Genomic DNA, 18,752 nt, shown 5'->3' on the forward strand with positions numbered 1-18,752 from the left:
TTACTTTGCTGGATTGATCACAGACTCATTGATTAATTCCTCAGACTGCACGCGGCCAAAGGCCTTGCTTTGCCGGGAGACCATATGGTTCATATCTGGTATTTTCCAGATAAGATGTTCTGGTTTGTGTATCATGTCGCCATCAGGTTGGTGGGGAAAGTCCAGAACTTTATTTTTGAAATGTACAGGGTGTAAGAGAGGTGCTGTAAGCACTAGTCTAGAGGGGCACTAGACCAAAAGACCAAGGGTGCTGAGCTTAGTGCTCAGCACTGCCTACCCGCCGGGGACACGATCCCCCACAAATACCCTACTGACCTGGAAGAAAGGACCCACCCCAACCATTTAAGAATGTTACCTGTTAGTTCTAAATGCTCACCCTTGACGCCTCTAGGCCCCTACATGACTTTGGCTCAGTTCACTGGGTCACTAGACTTGATTTCGATAAATCAAGCTCCAGCCTTCTGGCAATTGATGCCCTCCCTTTTATTCCTTGCCCGCTTAAATCCCAAGGAAAGAACTGCTAAGGCTTATCCTCTAGTGCAAATTGTCTTACATGATCCAGAGGAACCAGATCATTATGTCTTTGTGATGGAGGTAACATTAATGTTGATGAAAGGGAAACAAAACAAATCAAAAGTTCAAAAGCAATTGTCTAAGCCCGAGGCTCCCAGCTGGGAAATGTGGACGATAATGAGCAGGACCACCTACATTTTTTATGAGCGTGATGATAATTGCTCTGGTGTTCGCTGACAACTGTCATTCAACAAATGGGAAAGCTCACCCAGCGTCAGACAGTAACAAAACCACTGATGACTTCCTTGTCGCCCCTATCAGTCCTCAATGCCAATCCCACTGAGAGTTCTTGTTTACTGTTATCTTGTCCACATAAGTTTGTAATCGACTCCATGGATTTATTATTCATGGTGGACCACATCGGAAGTAAAGCCACCAAGAACCCGTTGCACAGTGGTTAACTTAAATATTTGGAAGCATTATGCCTGATTATGTGCTAATGGACTCATCCAAGTTCGCGGAGCAGTGGCTTGGCTTAGGGATCGGGAAACTATAAATTACGCTCTCCCTATCTGCCAAAATATAATGGGATCAAGATATTTATTCCTCAAAAGAACTTGATTCAACGAAGATTTCTATTCAATCAAAAGATCGAAATGGCCATTGTTGCTGTCTCTGGTGGAACCGGTAAAGTGGGCCGGGCGATTGTTGAAGCCTTGAAGAGCAAGACCAGCCATACAGTCTCTGTTTTGGCGAGAAGTGTACGTGACTCTTGCAATGTAATGGCTCTGCCTACCAGCTGACCGTCTGATCAGGCAAACGATCAATTGTCTCAGACGCTGGGCGTCCCCATTATCCCGGTCGACTATTCGAATGTTGTGTCGTTGGGAAAGGTGTTGGAAGAGAACAGAATAGACACTATCATCTCCACTGTTCCCATTTCCGATGCTTCAGCAACCGAATCTCAGCTCAACCTCATTGACGCTGCTATCAAATCGCCAAACACCAAGCGTTTTATTCCTAGTGACTTCGGTATCATGTATAACGAAGCGTAAGTGTCATAGGAGATTCGCTTGCTCGTTACCGCCGCTGATCCTGCATAGTCATGCTGCAGTATTTCCACCTATCAAGGGTAAAATATTGGCAGCGGAAAAGTTGAAGTCTTCTGGTCTGGAATACACTCTGATTTCAAACGGGTTCTTCAGGGATTACTATGGCCTCCCCAAAGTGAAGAGCTACCTGCAGCCTTTTGTCTTCGCTGTCGACATCGCAAACAATACTGCAGCGATTCCTGGATCTGGTAACACACCTGTGGCATTCACACACACATTCGATGTTGCCCAGTATGTGGCCGCGCTCGTGGGCGAGGAAAAGTGGAATGAAAGAAGCATCATCATCGGCGATAAGTTAACATGGAATGATTTTGTCTCCCTTGCTAAAACCACCAAAGGTTTGTCCATGCAGAGCCCTACCTAGCTTTTGACCTGCTCTGACATAGAATCGCTAGGGACCAAATTTGACGTTAAATACGACAGCGAGGAGAAACTGAAGACTTTCCAAGTGACTGAACTTCCATCGCATCCTCCCGTGTATCCTTTCCTTCCTAAGGAGCAGCTTCAATATATCTTGGCTGTATTCGGCCAATGGACTGAGGCAGGAGCCTTTAACCTGCCCGAGGCGGATACCCTCAACAAGCGATTCCCAGAGATCAAGCCCCTTTCCATGATTGAACTGCTGCAGCAAGCTTGGAAAGCATAGACGATCTAGGACATGGAAACCATGGACCACGTGTCTACGGACGTCAACAGATTCAGCTTTGGCGGACACAGACGCTGAGGCTCGCATTAATAAACCTCAATGACACTACTCTGTGCATAATACATACTGGTTCATTATGCTGTATTGTAAGGAGTTCTTGGCCAGCTGTCAGTTCATACTGCCCGTATGGCACAAATGGTACAACCGTCGATTTTTGAACCTGGCCCCCCTCACAGAATGTTGTAATCGCGAATACCAATCTTCATATACTTACCTACAGAGATCTGACTGCTATGGTGCGAGTAGAAGGCCTGGCTTAATGTAACCTTTGCCACCAAGTTCTTCACTCCTAGTATGGCTCGGACCACCCCTAGGCCCTAAAGGTACGAATCATGTAACTCCCGTGGTGTAATAACTTCAAGACAGCTGTCAAAAGACCAGATCGGGCTTGCGAAGGCTGTTGTCTGTATTGAATTTCTGTAGCTTTCACTATAAAGGGATGGTTAGCTGTATTGCGAAACTATGAACACTTGTCAACCAGGTCTGACTCTGTACCAGACCTCTAATTTCTGACTGTGCACCGCTACCGCAACTCTTAAGGGTTCAGTTATCATGTAGATAAACTAGAAAGTTTGTCTATATACTTAAATCTAGTCTGTGACTCTGTGCATGCATTAAGATAGTATGCACAGACATATTTTAGATAATTATATTATTTTTTAGTCTTTCATTTTTGGAGAAAAACATGTGTCATTATTACATAATTCTAAGGTAGCTGTGATGTAGCTGCTATAGTTGCTATATATTCCTGGATTCTCACAAAACATTTCTAGGTTGTATTAATCAACTGCTAGTTCCCTAAAGGAAACAGGTAGAGTTAGTCTCTTGATTCCTCTTCCTGAATATACATTTTTCTTGCAAGGCTCTTACTAGCAACATAACAGTGACCCTGCTTCTGCCTCTTCTATTAGGCGATTGCTCAGACTACTTCTTCACTCTGTATGATAGGCACCTGACATGCAGAGGTATACATTCGGCTCCGCATCCGACCCTAAATCTTCTTCCCCAAGCCCACTCTCGCTCTTTTGCAGAGTGTCTCTCTAGGGAGGTTGAAAGGAGCAATACATAATAGTATTGGCGATCGACCGGCGCGCCAGCATCATCCTCCATCATGGCCACTCTCAAAGTACAGACAGCACTGCAGGACAATTGGATTCCCAATGTGCCCTGTCGTGTGACAAAGCCGGTCCCAGCAAAGGCAGGAGGCCAAGTAAACCCACCCACTTTCGCAACAGTAACCGACGCCAATGGAAAGCTTAATATCTTCTGGCTCTTACAAGGCGAGACTACGGACAATCGCGTGCTCTACAATGTCTGGTACGATGACCTTCGACAGAGTTGGGTCGAAGAGGACACTACATGGACTCCCTTAGACACCACTGCTCTGCACACTGGGTTCATTAAAGCGGCTTTACATCCTACACGCAAATCAATTTGCGTATTGGCCACGAATACATTCAATATCAATATTGCCACACCGCCAAACGTTAACATAAACAGGTATTGCTACATCTATTATATTGAACTCAATGGCCGCTATCCGCGCTGGCAGACTGCCTCAATCGGTCAAGGCACATGGGCTTTCGACTGTTTATCCGTCGACCTCGCCTTCGACGACGATGCCCACCCTATCATCAGCTACAGCCGCTCCTGTTGGGCGGAGAATCCCACAATCAACTTCTCAGACGGGCCATGGATATGGTCTCCTAGTGGTGCAAAAGGCATCCAATATCCCAACTCAACAACAGCGATGCCTCCTAAGGACTCCAAGGGCAATCAATACACACCGATGATTTGGGACATCAGCTACGGCAAATCCCCAGACTGGAGCTTTCAGGACGTCGAACCCATCAACAAGGACCACCGTTCAAATTGGCGTTGGTACTATGTCTTAGGGTACCAATCAGATAACAACGACACTGTAATTCGAACGCAGAACTTTTGGCTTGTGCCTGAACCCATGCCATCATCACCAGCTACAGTGGTCGAACCTAACACGCAGTATCAGACCATGTTGCGTACCATCCATCTGGACGACACAGGGACATCACCACTGCTTATTGGGCTACGGAGTTATAGTGATAATACATCAAAGGTGTTGTTTTTTCCAAATGACTATTATATCCCACAATTGCTTGTGCCTCCTGTATCGTCGCCTAGTGCACCAATACAATTGTTTGGTGATGTGCCTGGCAAGGCAGTCTGGATTGAAGCCACGACTAGGCCATATTCGGGAGGTATAGACTCGACAGTGAGCTTTGGCATCGATGTCTTCGGCATCTTTGAGATTACAGATTCGATTGGCAAGTTGACGGGCGTTGAAGTGTGGCATACACAGACTCTGGATGGGTTGATTATCAGGGAGGACTTTGGTATTTTTACGTGAGTACACATTTGGTTGATAGATGAGCAGATCCTTATGTGAGCAGCACAACAGCAGATTCGTGGAGCATCCCATCAAAGCTTACCGACAGTGTCTACTCCATCCTCCAGAATCCTTACCTACGTCCACCACAGGGTTATCTTCTTGCAAACAGAAGCGTTAACAGTTTTGGCTTATCTGTAACTTCCTTTAATGGAGAAAATATTGTTACTGTGCTTCAGCAAGACTTAAGCTTCTCTGTGTTTAGGCGAGAACCAGATGGTAAATGGGTCAGCGATGTCATCACCTCATCTTCTGCTGCTACTACTGGCACCAAGGCACAGTGTTATTCAGTCGATATTGCTTCAGTTGATGACAATGGACTTCCTACTCCCGGTGTCAAGGGCACTTTCGGAACCTCGATTGCTACAATCATCAATATCAATGGGTCAGATGTTGCCTTGCAGCCAGGCCACGAGGTCGATATCACATTCAATCTGGCTGGTAGATGTGGACTTACGGTGGAAACCTGGGGATCAATTATTCCTAATACTTACTCGTGAGTCAGCATAGTATTCAATAACAGGAATGATCTAATCGCAATGTAGGTTGTGGGTCAAGGGAATGGATGACGACGCCCGCATCGACATCCAACCTGGTCCTCAAGATCTTCACACCAAACTCGCCAATGTCACAGCCGACCAAGTGAAGGCAATCGCCGGTCCGAAAGTTGACGACGCTCATATCCAAACTGCAGTACAATGCCTTCGGGAGATATCCACCATAGTAACCGGACCACCAGAGCTTCTAAGCAGCATCAAATCCGAATACCTCCACCCCAGGACATCCCCACATATCGCTCGATCAAGCAGACAAGGCCACTCCAGCCATCGTCTCGGGAAGTTGCCGGTCGGCTACGAACATGCATTCCATATCTCGTTCAAGAACGGCTTCTCCTGCACCAAGCTACGCCGCGCCCAAGCCGAAGCCTTGATGAAAGAACTCTCCTCTCCCTTCGGTTTCCTTGGCACAGACTGGGGCGATCTTTGGAACAATCTCAAAGGCGGCATATTTTCCGTAGTAGACATTGTCGTTAGCGTCGGGGAATCAGCCGTCAACATCGTCATGAGCGGCATCAGCGCTCTGAAGGATGCCGCGAACTGGGTGTGGAAAGGCATCGTGGATCTGGCCACGCAAGCTGCCGACATTGCAGGGGCGGTGTTCGAGTACATCAAGAGCACTTGGGACCTGGTTGTGCAGTGGCTAGGATTCTTATTCAACTGGGGTGATATCAAACTCACAGCGCAACATTTCCAGAAGGTCGTGCATGATACTGACATGGCACTATTGGACTTCATTGACAATACACTGCAGCCACTGGGCACGAAGTTCTTTGACAATGTTAGGGCGAACATGGATTCGTGGTTCACCTCAGCGGGCAGCACAGTGGGACATAAGACATTTGGTGAGTATGCAAATAGTTCTGTTACAGCAAAAGGGCAAGTGGGCAGCGTTTTCCCGGTGCTTGACATCCTCGACGAAATTCCCTCGCCAGGCATGTGGTTACTCAATAAGCTACTTGGTATCCTCGAGTGGGTTTTCGAAGGCGAGCCCATTGAGGCCGGTAATGACACTGGAATCGATGTTTTCCTCACGTCCATGAGAGGCATCCTTGACACATTATACGACCGCCAGCTTCAGGCTGACTGCAAAGCCGCCATTCAGTCGGTGCAGAACATGATCGATAGCATCACCACTAATAGCATCTTCGACTCCATCACCCTCGGTGCAGTCATGTCCGTCATCCACGCTCTGGCGACCGTCAGCATCGATCTAGTTAAGAACCTCTTCACGCTGCTCCTCAATGTCTCTAGATATATCGTCGCCCGAATGATCAAGTTCATTGAAAACCCTATATACCTTCCTGGTATATCGTGGCTCTATGAGCAAATCACCGGTACTTCGATGCCAAGTTTGAGCGAAGTCGTTTGCTTCTGCCTTGCCATTCCTTTCACCTTCGCTTTCAAAATCATCTACAACGAGGCGCCTTATGTGTCGTCGTCCAAGGATGGAAATGTCGTGCGGAGTAATACACTCACCATGTCTGGTGATCAATGGGAACATGCGGCACACGCAGTGTTCAAGCTGTGCACCACTGGCTATGGTTTATGGAGTGATATAGAGACAACAGCGTAAGATTTCCTTTTTATACAAGCACTGTCATTAAAGCTAACAAAGCAATAGTATCAAAGTCAATACTTCACGGAGCCAAGTGGTCTGGACGATCCTTCGATTCCGATCCCTTGCCTCAGTAGCCCCTGGTTTTAATATCACGGCTCCCAACAACACAAGCAATGTCGACTGGGAGGCCAAAACAATGGGCTACCTAACCATCATCCTCACTGTTTTGCGCGTCAGTGGGGGTTATATTGACATGAAGATCAGCGGTCGACCGTTGATAAGTTCGAAGGAGGCAACAGTCCGTGATATGTATTTGGTGGCTGAAGGATTCTTAGGGATAGCACAGTTGATTTGTGGTATATATGAGGCCAGCCAAAACCCAGCTGTTAGTCATGTCTCAACCAAATAGCTATCTGCCATACTAAAAATGATTCAGGCCGGGCATGATACCATCGCAACCGTACAGCTCTTCTTCAGCGGTTTCGGAAATGTGTGCGGTTTTTGCAAGACTTCGGTCGCAGGGACACAAGTTAACCTCGTTGCTTCAGTGGTCAGTTCGTTTGCCTATATGGGCGTCATATCGACTGATTTCGCTTTGGCGGCTAAACCGGCGCCTTCGGTAAAGAAGGCAATCACTGGAGGAGCGGATGAGGTGGAACTTGAGGAGTAGAGTTGCATAACCAACCCGCTAAAATCGAATCCAACCCTCACCAAACTCGCAGGGGTGTGGGTTTGGGGCCTAGTGTTACGGCACACCTGCAGTCAACACGGAATGGTTGGATGAGGCTTATGAGAGAGACAGCGCAGTCTGACGTACAACCAAGCTCGGGGCCAGAGGGCGGTTAGGTCACGTGACTAACGGTCCCTGATGCCAAGAAAAGGTAACGGTCCGTAAGGGACTGTGATCATATAACACCACCATGGACCATGGACAACAGTCCATAATGGGACCTCATGATATCCTCAAGGTATGGACCGGAAGGGAGGAACTATATAAGGACACTCATTACCGTTGTATCTAGCACTCTTAGTTTAGTTCCTCGCGTTCAATATCAATAACTCACTTGAGTATAAGTTCACTAGTCCGATTCGTCAGTTACTCTATTACTATTAAGGATACATCCTTAATAGTTAGTGCTTCTATCTCTACTGTTATTGTTCTTGTGTTACCTTTGGATTGTCCTTGATCCCCGTTGGATCATTGTATCGTCGTGATCGACATATACCTGATCGGTATAGTGTTCAGGCTACCTGGTCGGTAGGCCTCAGGCAAGTGTTGGATATAGTCCAGGGACTATATCACCCCGTTTCCAAAGTAGTTGACTAGCAGAGAACAGCAGAGACGGATCCCAGGGTGTGACAAATTGAACGCCGTACAGTACGAATCACTTTGGGAAGTTTGATCGACTCTTGACATTAAACATCATGGCGAATGACACGCCACGTACCCCAACCAGCTCGAATGTTGGTCGGACAGGAACTCAGCAACAAACGGTTGCTGCGCAGCCTCAGATCACAGCAGAAGGTCTGATGGGCATGATTGAACAGCTCCAGGAGCATATTCAACGGTTGGAACGACAGAATGAGACTCTGAATGGACGACTAGCAGTCAAATCTGTTAAGATCAGACCACTAGAACCATTCAACGGAACACGATCCAAGCTACGTGCATTCCTCACGCAGTTGGACATGTACATTCAGATGAATTAAGAGAAACTCGCCAACGAAGCAGATAAGGTCTTATTCGCCACGACTTATCTGACTGGACCAGCGTTTGATTAGTTTGAACCCTTTGTCAGGGACTACCAAAAACATACCGAAGACTTGCAGGATGACGAAACCAAGACTATGTTCGCCAGTTATGCTGAGTTCAAAAAACGACTCGAGGGAACCTTTGGTGACATCGACAAGTCAAGAAACGCCGAGAGACAGTTATGGCGGCTGAAACAGACAGGGTCTGTTAGCAAACTTGCTTCGGAATTTCAGCAAATCATCTCACACCTAGATTAGGATGAGGACGCCTACATCGCGAAGTTTGAAGAGATGCTGAAGCCAGAAATCCAGGAAAAGCTGATCTGGATGGAACGACCCGACACATTGAACAAGATGATTGAACAGGCGGTCAAGATCGACAACAAGTTATATGATTTCAATATGCGCAGAAAAGAGCGGAGCAACTGGAACAGCTTTAGCAACAAACGAACCACGAGCTATCGAGCGAACGATAGGAGGCCAGCGCAGCCACGAAACCAAGGATATGCAGATCCTTATGGACCACGACCAATGGAGTTGGACGCAACTCAACAGACGACACTTTCCAATGAGGAAAGAGAACGGCGACGAAAAGAACGACTGTGTTTCCGTTGCGGGAAACCGGGACATATATCGAAAGATTGCAAGCAACAACCCATGAGGGGTAGACATGAGAAACAGTTACGTGCGACGAAAGAGCTCAGTGCCACGACGGACAGAGGAGCCTATGATACAACTAGAGTCATCACGCCGCGCAAGAGAACCAACGCGCTGAGCGCAACGAAGGGTGATGAACGACTCAGGAAGCTATACAAGGAATGTACCAGCTTGAGTGACGAAGAAATCGAACAGGAGCTTAGCGCAGAAGACTCCACCGACAACGAATGTCTGGATATCGGATGGTCTGCAATGGATTCAAAGGAACTTGCAGCAACCAACCCAGAACAAACCCATGAAAATGCCGTTTGGACGGATGGGTCCAACCAAGTCAAGGCTTGGGAAGTGCCATCACCAATTGAGCCAGCTCAAGTGGATTATCCCGCAATAGACTATACCGCTATTGATCCCCTTGACGAAGAGTACGGTACTCAATGGGAGGGCCCTGATCCTAGCAGGGAGAAACCCCGTGAGACACCAGAGATACCCCGAGACAATTCCCCACAAAATGATGAAGAAGCGGACCAGAGAGTCACGCGAATACTGGCAGAATTACAGCAACGACAAGAGGCGGACAGGTTGAATCAAGCCATTGTGGAAAAGATCGAACAAGGAGTGCGCGGATGCATACACTGGAACCTTGATTGTTGGCAACAGAAGGTCGAAAAATGGGAAGAGCACGTGACCAAATGCGGACGACACCCCATTTACTGTCCACAGTGCGGACGACGGAATATTGACTACCACGAAGCTTTGAAGGAAGTATCGAGCAAAAAACCAATAGGATCTTTTTACCATCCATGCGACTATGGTTGGTGCATTTGTCAACATTACCGAGGACATAAGAAACATCAACAACTACCTTGGTTGGTGTGTTACAGTCAAAACTGCGGAACACACTACGACAACTAGACCTTGACACAGCCCTGGGCGGTCCCGTGCGGGCTGAGCCCCTTCCTGCCCGTAGACGGGCAGCGGGCAGGCTTCCCCTGCCCGGCGGGCTACAACGGGCTCCAAGTGCCTGCCCGGCGGGCCAAAACGGGCGCCCGGCGGGCTGCCAAACAGGGCAAACATAGGAAATCCCGTGATATGCATTATTTGTGCGGTTTTTCTCTGTATTTTTGAGTATTTATCTTACATATAGAGTCATGAGATAGAAGAACGAGGGTTTAGATAAATCAAGCTTTAAATGAATTGAGTTACTCTACATTATGCCGCTAATAATGAACAAAATCATCATCCTCACGTCTTGTACGCTTCCGTTTTCTCCCTGATATCTGCTGCTGGGTGTTAGGCTGCTTAGGCAATGGAATTTCTGCTTCTTCATCGGATTGAGCAGCTTCCTGAGCCTCCTCCTCTAATTCGGATGCCACACTTCTTCGTCTTTTCCCTGCGACGCGCTCCGAAAGTCCCTGTGTCGTAGGCTGCTCTTGGATAAGCATCATATCCTCCTCCTCGTTATCACTAATAGGATCGAGATCATCAAGATACTCTGTGTCCTTCTCATCATTTGCCTCCTCTTTCTCTTCCTCTGAGAGCTGCTCGCTAATCAATGCGAGTTGTTTCTCCTCAATATCAAATCTTGATACACACATGAACATCATAAGATCTTGGATGGTGGTGGCATTTAGTGAGCCTCGACGGTAGTGGCAGATATCTCGAGCAGAGTTGAAAAGCCGCTCTACGCCTGCACCAGTCGCAGGGATAGATAGCACATCGCGCGCAGCAGCTGCAAGGTCAGGGTATTTGTGTTGATTCTCCTTCCAGAACGTAAGAGGAGAAATCTCAATAGGATCTAGTATATAGGTTAGTAAACGATCAAACAGGGTCTTAGTATCACCTACCAGCTTCAAGATACTGGGTGAGCTCGTCACGCTGGCTTAACCGCTGATGTTTTGCTCCTTTCAAGATCCTACTAATCGCACTAACCTCCGTGGGCCGCGCAGATGCCTGATCCTGTGATGACATCTGTGGGTTAACAAGACGTTGTTGGTATGGCCTGACATAGTCGTCATCCCAGTCCTTGCTTGTAAAGAACTGTAGCTTATATTCTGGTGCAAGGATTGTGCCAATAGCAAAGAGATCACCATAAACCTCATCTGTTTTAGCATAGTAATCCGCAAGCTTGTCTCTTGCAGCACCTAGCGCTTTCAGCATGACTTGTTTCCAGGGGACTTTCTTCCGTTTAAGCTGGCGGGTTGACTTTTCAAGATGTTCGAACAGGTTGTTGTAAATCTCGAAGACATTGTGGAATGTGATGTCCTTGGTTTTGGAGAGGGCAGTAGTGAATTTGAAAAACGGGAGAGTGATCCAAAGCAGATAATCAATCTGACGCCATTCTTCCTGGTCTAGCGTAAGGTATCTGAGTCCGTATTCTAAGCAGAAGGTGTTGAATGTGGACTGCAGTCGCTTAGCCCGCTGAAGCATTAGGAAGGTAGAGTTCCAGCGCGTCTTGACATCTTGAATTGGAACTAGCTTTGGTGAATCAGGTTGGAGATTGCAGAATGACTCTCGGCATTGAGGGCTTGCGTTGATATAGATAGCTAGGTTCCGAACCTAGAACCATAGTTAGCAGTGAGCTTTAGCGCCGAATATATATCTGACCTTATTTAGAGTGTCAACAATCTCTCGATTCTGTTGCCTAGCATAGGCTGAGTGAAATTAAGCATCGGACCAGTTCATCTCCGCAGTCTCATTTTTTGGATTTGCTTTCATTTGGCCAAGTAGCTGTTTAAGGCTAAGTTGGATAACATGGGCGATGCATGGCACACGGATAATGGTTGTGTTTTCAGTAAGTTCAAGCGACTGGATTGATTCCTGGATGCTTAACATTAAGGGTGTTGTTGTTTGATGCATTATCAGTGGTGATTGCAAGAACTTAATTAATAATCTAATGCTGTTGAAGCAAATCCAGAAGCACGGCGCTTAGGTTGATACCAGAATGGGTTCCATGAAGTGGCTCAAAGCCAAGAAGAATCTCGCGATAATTCCAGTCCCAGTCAATAAAGTAGCCAGTGACAGCCATAAATGCCTGTTAAAATGGAGATGTCCAGCAGTCTAGTGCAATAGACATCTTGGTGTTTAATGGTAGTGTCTGGAGTAAACATTGTTGCTTTTCTTTAATACGGCTGCGGAGACGTCGCTGAATGGTTCTCCCTGTAGGAAACTCAGGCAAGGTTAAGACTGAACGAGATAGTCGTATAAACTTTTGGAACTGTGGATGCTCCACGACCTGGAAAGGAAGCCGGAGAACAGTGACTGTGGTAGTCAGTTCATCTTCCCACTCCTCCTTACTAACCGTCTGTGTGCGTCTCCAGGGCTGACCAGCCTATTGATCTATTGGTATAGGATATGATTCTTAGGGCTTTGCTTACCTTGTCTTGCAAAAGCCGGCGAATATTAGGCTGCTGAGCCTGTTTGGCAGCCCTCCGACATTTTTCCCCTTTCCAATGCCTTCCCATTGAGTTTGTGCCCATCTTTGTGTGTCCTGGATGATTAAGGGTCTTACCGCATCGTTGACATTTCACTTTTGGAAGACCATTAGTGGCAGAAGCAATCTGATCAAAGTGTTTCCACACTTCAGATAAATGGCCAGTTCGATCCCAGTTGAAGGTTTTTCCTTCAGGTCTCTTTCCATATATCGTCTGTAGCCACCAATTGACAAACACCTCTTTATCCATGTTGGTATAAAGGATGAATTCGGTCAGACAATCAGGGTGAATACGTGTGAGATTCGAAGGAATTGAGGAAGGTCGAATAAAGTCAGAATCAGGTATAGACGTAAATGACTGCTGGCTAAAGTGCGGCTCAGAGGTAAACAGTGAAATGTCATCGGTATCAAAGTAGGAAGCAGAAAGAGTCTCTGCGAGAGTAGGACCCGCAGTAAGTATGGCTGTAGGATCACCCTCGTAAAGAGACGAGGAGTAGATATCAGACTGTTGAGACATAATGAGTAAGAACTAATAGTCTTGTCTTAGGTAAAGACTCTGAAGAAGGAATCAGGAGACTTACCAAGTTTTCTCTAAGTCTAGCAGGCAAGCAATGTGCTTCAGGGGCTGTTCAGCTCAATCAACCTATATTATGATAAAGTCAATCTATCACATAGTAGACCTACCGCCTAGGAATCCTCCTAGTGAGATTGGATAATATTGCTACAAGCCCGCGGGCAGCCCAGGGCTACGTAGGGCAGCCCGCTCCTCTCATGAATATGTGTGAGAGGGCAGTGCCCCGGCCTTTGCGATTCTTTTAGCTAGAGCCGCAGACTCTTAGGTATTACAGGCCAATCGAAAGGAACAGATCAATTCAGTGCCTACTGACGAAAGTATCGAAGCTAGAGAGAAAGGAAGAAAAGATCCAGGAACGTAGGGACGCGTTCTGATAATATGCCCTTCCCTTTTGCCTTGTTTACACGTCCCAGCTCCCCCACAGAATCCCCATGCTCTATCTGAATCACACCACTGTCCTAATTCGGCCATACTTGTAACATTAGGAGGCTTCTTAATGGCTTATGTCAATGAATTAGCACTGTTAACATTAAAAAATAAGATTTCAGATATAGAATTATCTATTTGCATTCTCAAATAAATAAAAAACTCAGGACATATATCATTTAAGTAGTAGTAAGTTTAGTGGAATTGTGGTGGTGTAGACCTCTGGTGTTTAAATATATTATCATCATAAACCTGCGTACTTGAGCCACTCCACTAAATAGCCTACCACCTAATCCTTTAGTTTTGAAACTAGTAAACATCTACGATAATTAAACTATGCAGAAGCTAAATACAAGCATTATTTATTTAATTTCCGGGCGAGAGTAGGTGAAGGTTGTCATTTAGTATGAACAGGACTATAACAGGCGTAAAAAAACAGGTATTTATTAGCTGAATTATTGAGTTATGCTTCCTAATTGGGAAAATTGTGCACCAAATGGGCTAAAATGGGCCGCCCAGGGCGGCCCTATGCGGACACCCCTGGCGGGAGCGGGCGGGTACTGCCCGCCCGGCGGGCTCAGACGGACGGGCTACGGGCGCCTTCCCACCGCCCACGGGCGGGCTGTGTCAAGGTCTATTTCTTCCATCCTTCTGCTGCGTGTTTCAGCCTTGCTTGCGATTTGCCAGCGCATCAAATCACGTGCTTAGCTCATAGATACAGAAAAACATATAGTTACTATTTTAGGACATGTATCCTCTGTTTTCAAAACGGGATCTGACTCTATCCTTTGTTGATGGCTTGATGTCTACTACTAATACAACCTTCTTATAAGTACCTTCGATATAAGAATAACCTCGGTTATAGCATCCGACCACAGTGCCAAAATTAAATTCTTATATAAAAATGCTTAATACTTGAAGTGATCAGGGCAAACAGGAGCGCAGCTAGCCAGTGGATAGCTACACATGTTACCTAATAATGTAGCAGGCTGGGCCCGCAAAGTGCTCGAGCCTGCCTATCAGGTACTCGCGAGGTGATGTACATAGTACATCTTGAACGCGAGCTCTGTCAGGACCTAACCGGGTACCCGCCAAGGGCCTTTGACCAACCGAGTTTAGTCATAGCTTAGTCAGTAGATAGAGCACTTTGGGAGAGCCGTCCAAGGCCCCCTTAATGGAAGACATCCATCACCTAACACATTACTTAACCAACGTGAGTAGATCTAGTCGTGACATTATTTGAGCATGACACTCCGCGGCGTAAGCCCCTTTAGGCTCTGCAAGAGTGATCAGTAACTTGACCATGTAAGGACCAAAAAATCAAGAATAATAAAATGGATGTACATCTTGTATACCCTGGAATAATTGCTTCGACTGTTCCGACTAACTCGAAGCACAGCGGGAAAACAAAACACACAGGGGAAAAGCCAAACTAGCGCAACAAGAATTTGTTGAGTGCAAACATATCAAACTCCCTACCACCAGGCAACTGCTCAGCGAGGGGGTGGCGTAAAAAGACATGTCAGCAGTTCAGGCTTGGCAGGTGAAGATTAGAGGGCTTCAGGAGGCTTCAGGTGAAGGCCTGAAGAGGGCGGCACAGGCGCTAAACCCGACGAGTTAAAAAGAACGGGTGAATTCCGACATACAACAGCCAGGATTCGCTGGTGGTCACCCACCCAACTACTAACCGGCCGGCGTGTGGCTTAAGTACGGCTGAGCGGACGGGAAGCCCTGTTTTCCACACCCTGTGGTCGTATGTTATAGCATGAGGAGCAAAATATATTGACATCCTTAGCCTTGGGAGCAGAATCCAGTCATTCCATGAGAAGGGCCAATTTGGGTCAGAAAATAAACTTACTTAGGACGGTAGAGCTTAAGATCACAGATTAATGAATTGGGGAGAGGACTCAGAGGAGGATAAGATCATAAGACAGGAGCTTAAGATTTAGGTTAATAAGATGATAGGATCTTTTCAAGGGACTAGAAGCTCAGGCTGTTACAGGCTAGGCCGTAGGTAAACCTATGACTAGGTATGTACAATAAGAACTCGCTGAAGAACTAGAATAGGGGGGTCTGCGCGCAGCTAGCGAGGGATCACGTGACTTGGACCGTCAGTCCATAAATTACTTCATATCGCGAGTGCTGGGCAGCACGAGCATATCGCGGGCCCTGCTCGCAACACAGGCAGCAGGACTATTATAATAGGTAAATGCATATTCTTATTAGACACAGGGACAGGGCTAGAAGAATTCTCATCTATAGGTTGCTAGGAGGTATTGTCCTGGAGTTTTAAATAGAACCCTATGAAGCGCATGCATAATTGCATATTAAACATTGGCCATAGCCCTAACAATTCAATGCTTTTTGCTGGAGCGCCCAACCTAGCACTTAATCACATCAGTTCCCCTCCGGGGTCACTCAGTCTGTATTTTCTAGTAAGCACTTAACTACATACACACCCGCGGGTATCTAAAGAGCTCAGACCATCTCATTCCAAGATGGGGCTCATTACTTATTGTACCATCTAATATATTGCCAAGTAGGTTGAGTTGCTTATTTGCTCGCGTGACCCTAGTATACAAAGAAAGAACAGTGTACTAAACAAAAATACCAGGCGGTAATGAGAACAGTAGACTTTTCCTTAGTCGTCATCATCTTTAGTGATTCCCCAACGTCCCTGCCCAGAGATTTGAAAATCCTGTGGCAGTGGAGGTTCGGTAATAGATTGAGTACCCTCAGGACCCGCCAGAGTCAAAGAAATGTCGGATCCTCCAACTCGTGAGCTAGGCTGAAGCATCTCAGGGCCCCGCAATGCTCTGGGCGACTCGTAGGTCAACATGGCATTGGAGACGTTGAAGTCTGGAAGAGGTTCATCACCAGTAACGTATAAGTTGAGATTGTGCGTGATGCCATCAACGTCAAATTGAGCCATAATGTTGTGGCCATAACCCCTCACTCTTCCTGGTGACGCTGGCATCTGTTTCATAAGAGCATCTCATGTTAGGATAAGCAGGAACTTGAAGAATTATATGGAGAAGTTGTGAGCTTACGATGTCTTGGTATGGGTGATGTACACTCTTGATTGTAAACTGAACTGGTCGTGTGGTTGTTGTTTTGCTTGACGACCAGATGAGCGAGGTTGATGCTTTATATAGTTAATGGTAGGTAATCTAGATGGAGTCCAATGCAGCCCTATGTCATTGACATTATACCTCTCTCTTCCGATCAGTTCGTTTCAATGCAACCCAATGACCTCACCATTCGCTGCGAAGGTTAGTAACCATAATACAGCAGCACTTATGCCTTATCAAGTATGAAGCCAAAATGTATGACTATGTCATCAATGGTCTAGACTTGTGCATGGTATAGTCCAACGTAGTCTTACAAATAACCGACGGCATGACTAGATGTCGAGATACGCCACTCTATATTTCTACATTAGCACTGGAGACCAATTAGAGGATCGTATCTACTTGCCCTCCAAAGTCTACTGACTAGTATTGCCTCAGTATTCCATCACCAGGCAGAACGGTCCTTCAAACATGAGTGCTCAAGGTGAGTGGGTTGGTCATTGTGGCATGTTATTTACGAAATACTAGGTCAAGTATGGATGCTGAGAGTGCGAGAATGAAAGAAATGTTTTAAGGAGGGTCACTGGTAACTTTTGCAAACGAGACATATCTTAGGATGAAGAGGTACCTATATTGGCGTATACCTACATTTCATCTATCACTGGAGGGCCAAATAGATAGCAGATAACCCACCGGCAACGCGGTAGATAGATAGATGTAGTATATATCTACCCCCATCTACATTTAATTTACATCGATAGATAGATTCTCCACACCGCATCCTGCGTGGGAGCAGATTCCAGTCGTTTCGTGAGAAGGACCAATTTGGTCGGGAATAGACCTACCTAGGACTGTACAACAATGCCGTACTTCTGGCAATCCAAGTGTTCCAGATTCGGGATGCTTTCAGCCCAGCCGTCATCAATCTCTCCTAGCTGCCAGTCGTCTTCGATTTCAATCCCCGTCCTCCCAGCCAGCACATCCTTCAGCCTGGCTTGATACTCGACCGCCACATCTGGGTGCGGTACCCAAACAACCCTCATCCCAGCCCATCTTCCAGCCTCTACCCCAACCAAGCTATCTTCAAAGACCAAACATTCGCTGGGCAAGATGGCCTTTCCCCCAGAGTCTGCCGCAGAGTTCAACGCCTGCAACGCAAGTAGATATATATCCGGCGCTGGCTTCCCTCGACCCTGTCGTACTCTCGGGTCATCACCCAGGACACGCCTGTCAGACGGGAAAAAGCTAAGCAGCTGCTTCGTTTCCGGCCTTGAAGTTTTCAATTCGTAGCTATGGCTCTTGGTGCTGGATGCCAATGCCAGCTCAATCCTGTCCCCAGAAGAAGCACTCCGTGCACGGCTGAGGCTCGACAGGAGCTTCTCCGCGCCAGGCAGCGGCGTACAATTCGAGAAGTGCAGGCACATTTCTTCCCTCAATTCACGCGCGAATTGCTCGCGGGAGATGGGCAACTTGGCCCAGTTGTGGAACACGTCGCTGTTTGTCGAGTCTGGGACGCCCATGAGCTGGGCTCGAATCGATGGAGTAAAGGGGGGCCTTCCATACTTTTCAAGAAGTCGGTTCGTGGATTGAGTGATTATGTTTTCGGAGTTGATGAGAAGCCCGTCCAGGTCGAAAATGCAGGCGCGGATTGCGGGGAAGTTCGTTGTCCTACTCTCATGTTGATGATCAACAATGCCCATGCTCAAGGCCATATAGATTGCTCTGTGGAAGGCACTTACTCTGTCCCAAGGCGAGCCATGGTACTGGATGAAGGCCAGCTTTGATCCGAATTGACGGTACCGGGAGCGAAATGAGGGGATTCGGGTCGTAGAATCCATGGGTAACGTAATCAACCACCGAGCGACGAATACCACCGAGCGACGAATTTCTCCCTACGCCACCCACTTCCTTTCTTCAACGCGTTGTTTTATCACCACTATTATTAAAAATGCCTTTATCTCAAGAAAA

At 46.9% G+C, this 18,752-nt stretch overlaps 4 protein-coding genes across 4 annotated transcripts; 2 read left to right on the top strand and 2 right to left on the bottom strand.

Annotated features, from left to right (window-relative positions):
- Window positions 1-1,169: 1,169 nt before the first annotated feature.
- Window positions 1,170-2,271, top strand: CDV56_107773 (aromatic alcohol reductase; the record flags this gene model as incomplete). The annotated part of the gene is made up of 4 exons (XM_026761392.1): window positions 1,170-1,274; window positions 1,329-1,564; window positions 1,617-1,963; window positions 2,021-2,271. The coding sequence occupies 4 exons, from the start codon at window positions 1,170-1,172 to the stop codon at window positions 2,269-2,271; spliced, it is 939 nt and encodes a 312-aa protein (XP_026614776.1).
- A 1,171-nt stretch (window positions 2,272-3,442) lies between these two features.
- On the top strand, window positions 3,443-7,544 carry CDV56_107860 (uncharacterized protein; the record flags this gene model as incomplete). The annotated part of the gene is made up of 5 exons (XM_026761479.1): window positions 3,443-4,713; window positions 4,962-5,252; window positions 5,302-6,885; window positions 6,938-7,259; window positions 7,311-7,544. The coding sequence occupies 5 exons, from the start codon at window positions 3,443-3,445 to the stop codon at window positions 7,542-7,544; spliced, it is 3,702 nt and encodes a 1,233-aa protein (XP_026614777.1).
- Window positions 7,545-10,500: 2,956 nt separating this feature from the next.
- CDV56_108090 (uncharacterized protein) lies at window positions 10,501-11,251 on the bottom strand (the record flags this gene model as incomplete). The annotated part of the gene is made up of 2 exons (XM_026761709.1): window positions 10,501-10,821; window positions 11,213-11,251. 2 exons carry the CDS (start codon window positions 11,249-11,251, stop codon window positions 10,501-10,503), a joined length of 360 nt encoding a protein of 119 aa, XP_026614778.1.
- A 6,378-nt stretch (window positions 11,252-17,629) lies between these two features.
- Window positions 17,630-18,622, bottom strand: CDV56_108300 (putative HAD superfamily hydrolase; the record flags this gene model as incomplete). Its single annotated transcript, XM_026761919.1, has 1 exon — window positions 17,630-18,622. One exon carries the CDS (start codon window positions 18,620-18,622, stop codon window positions 17,630-17,632), a length of 993 nt encoding a protein of 330 aa, XP_026614779.1.
- Between the last annotated feature and the right edge of the window lie 130 nt (window positions 18,623-18,752).

The sequence above is a fragment of the Aspergillus thermomutatus genome, assembly GCF_002237265.1.
Source record: "Aspergillus thermomutatus strain HMR AF 39 chromosome Unknown NODE_85, whole genome shotgun sequence".
In the NCBI taxonomy this organism is placed as follows: Eukaryota; Fungi; Ascomycota; class Eurotiomycetes; order Eurotiales; family Aspergillaceae; genus Aspergillus; species Aspergillus thermomutatus.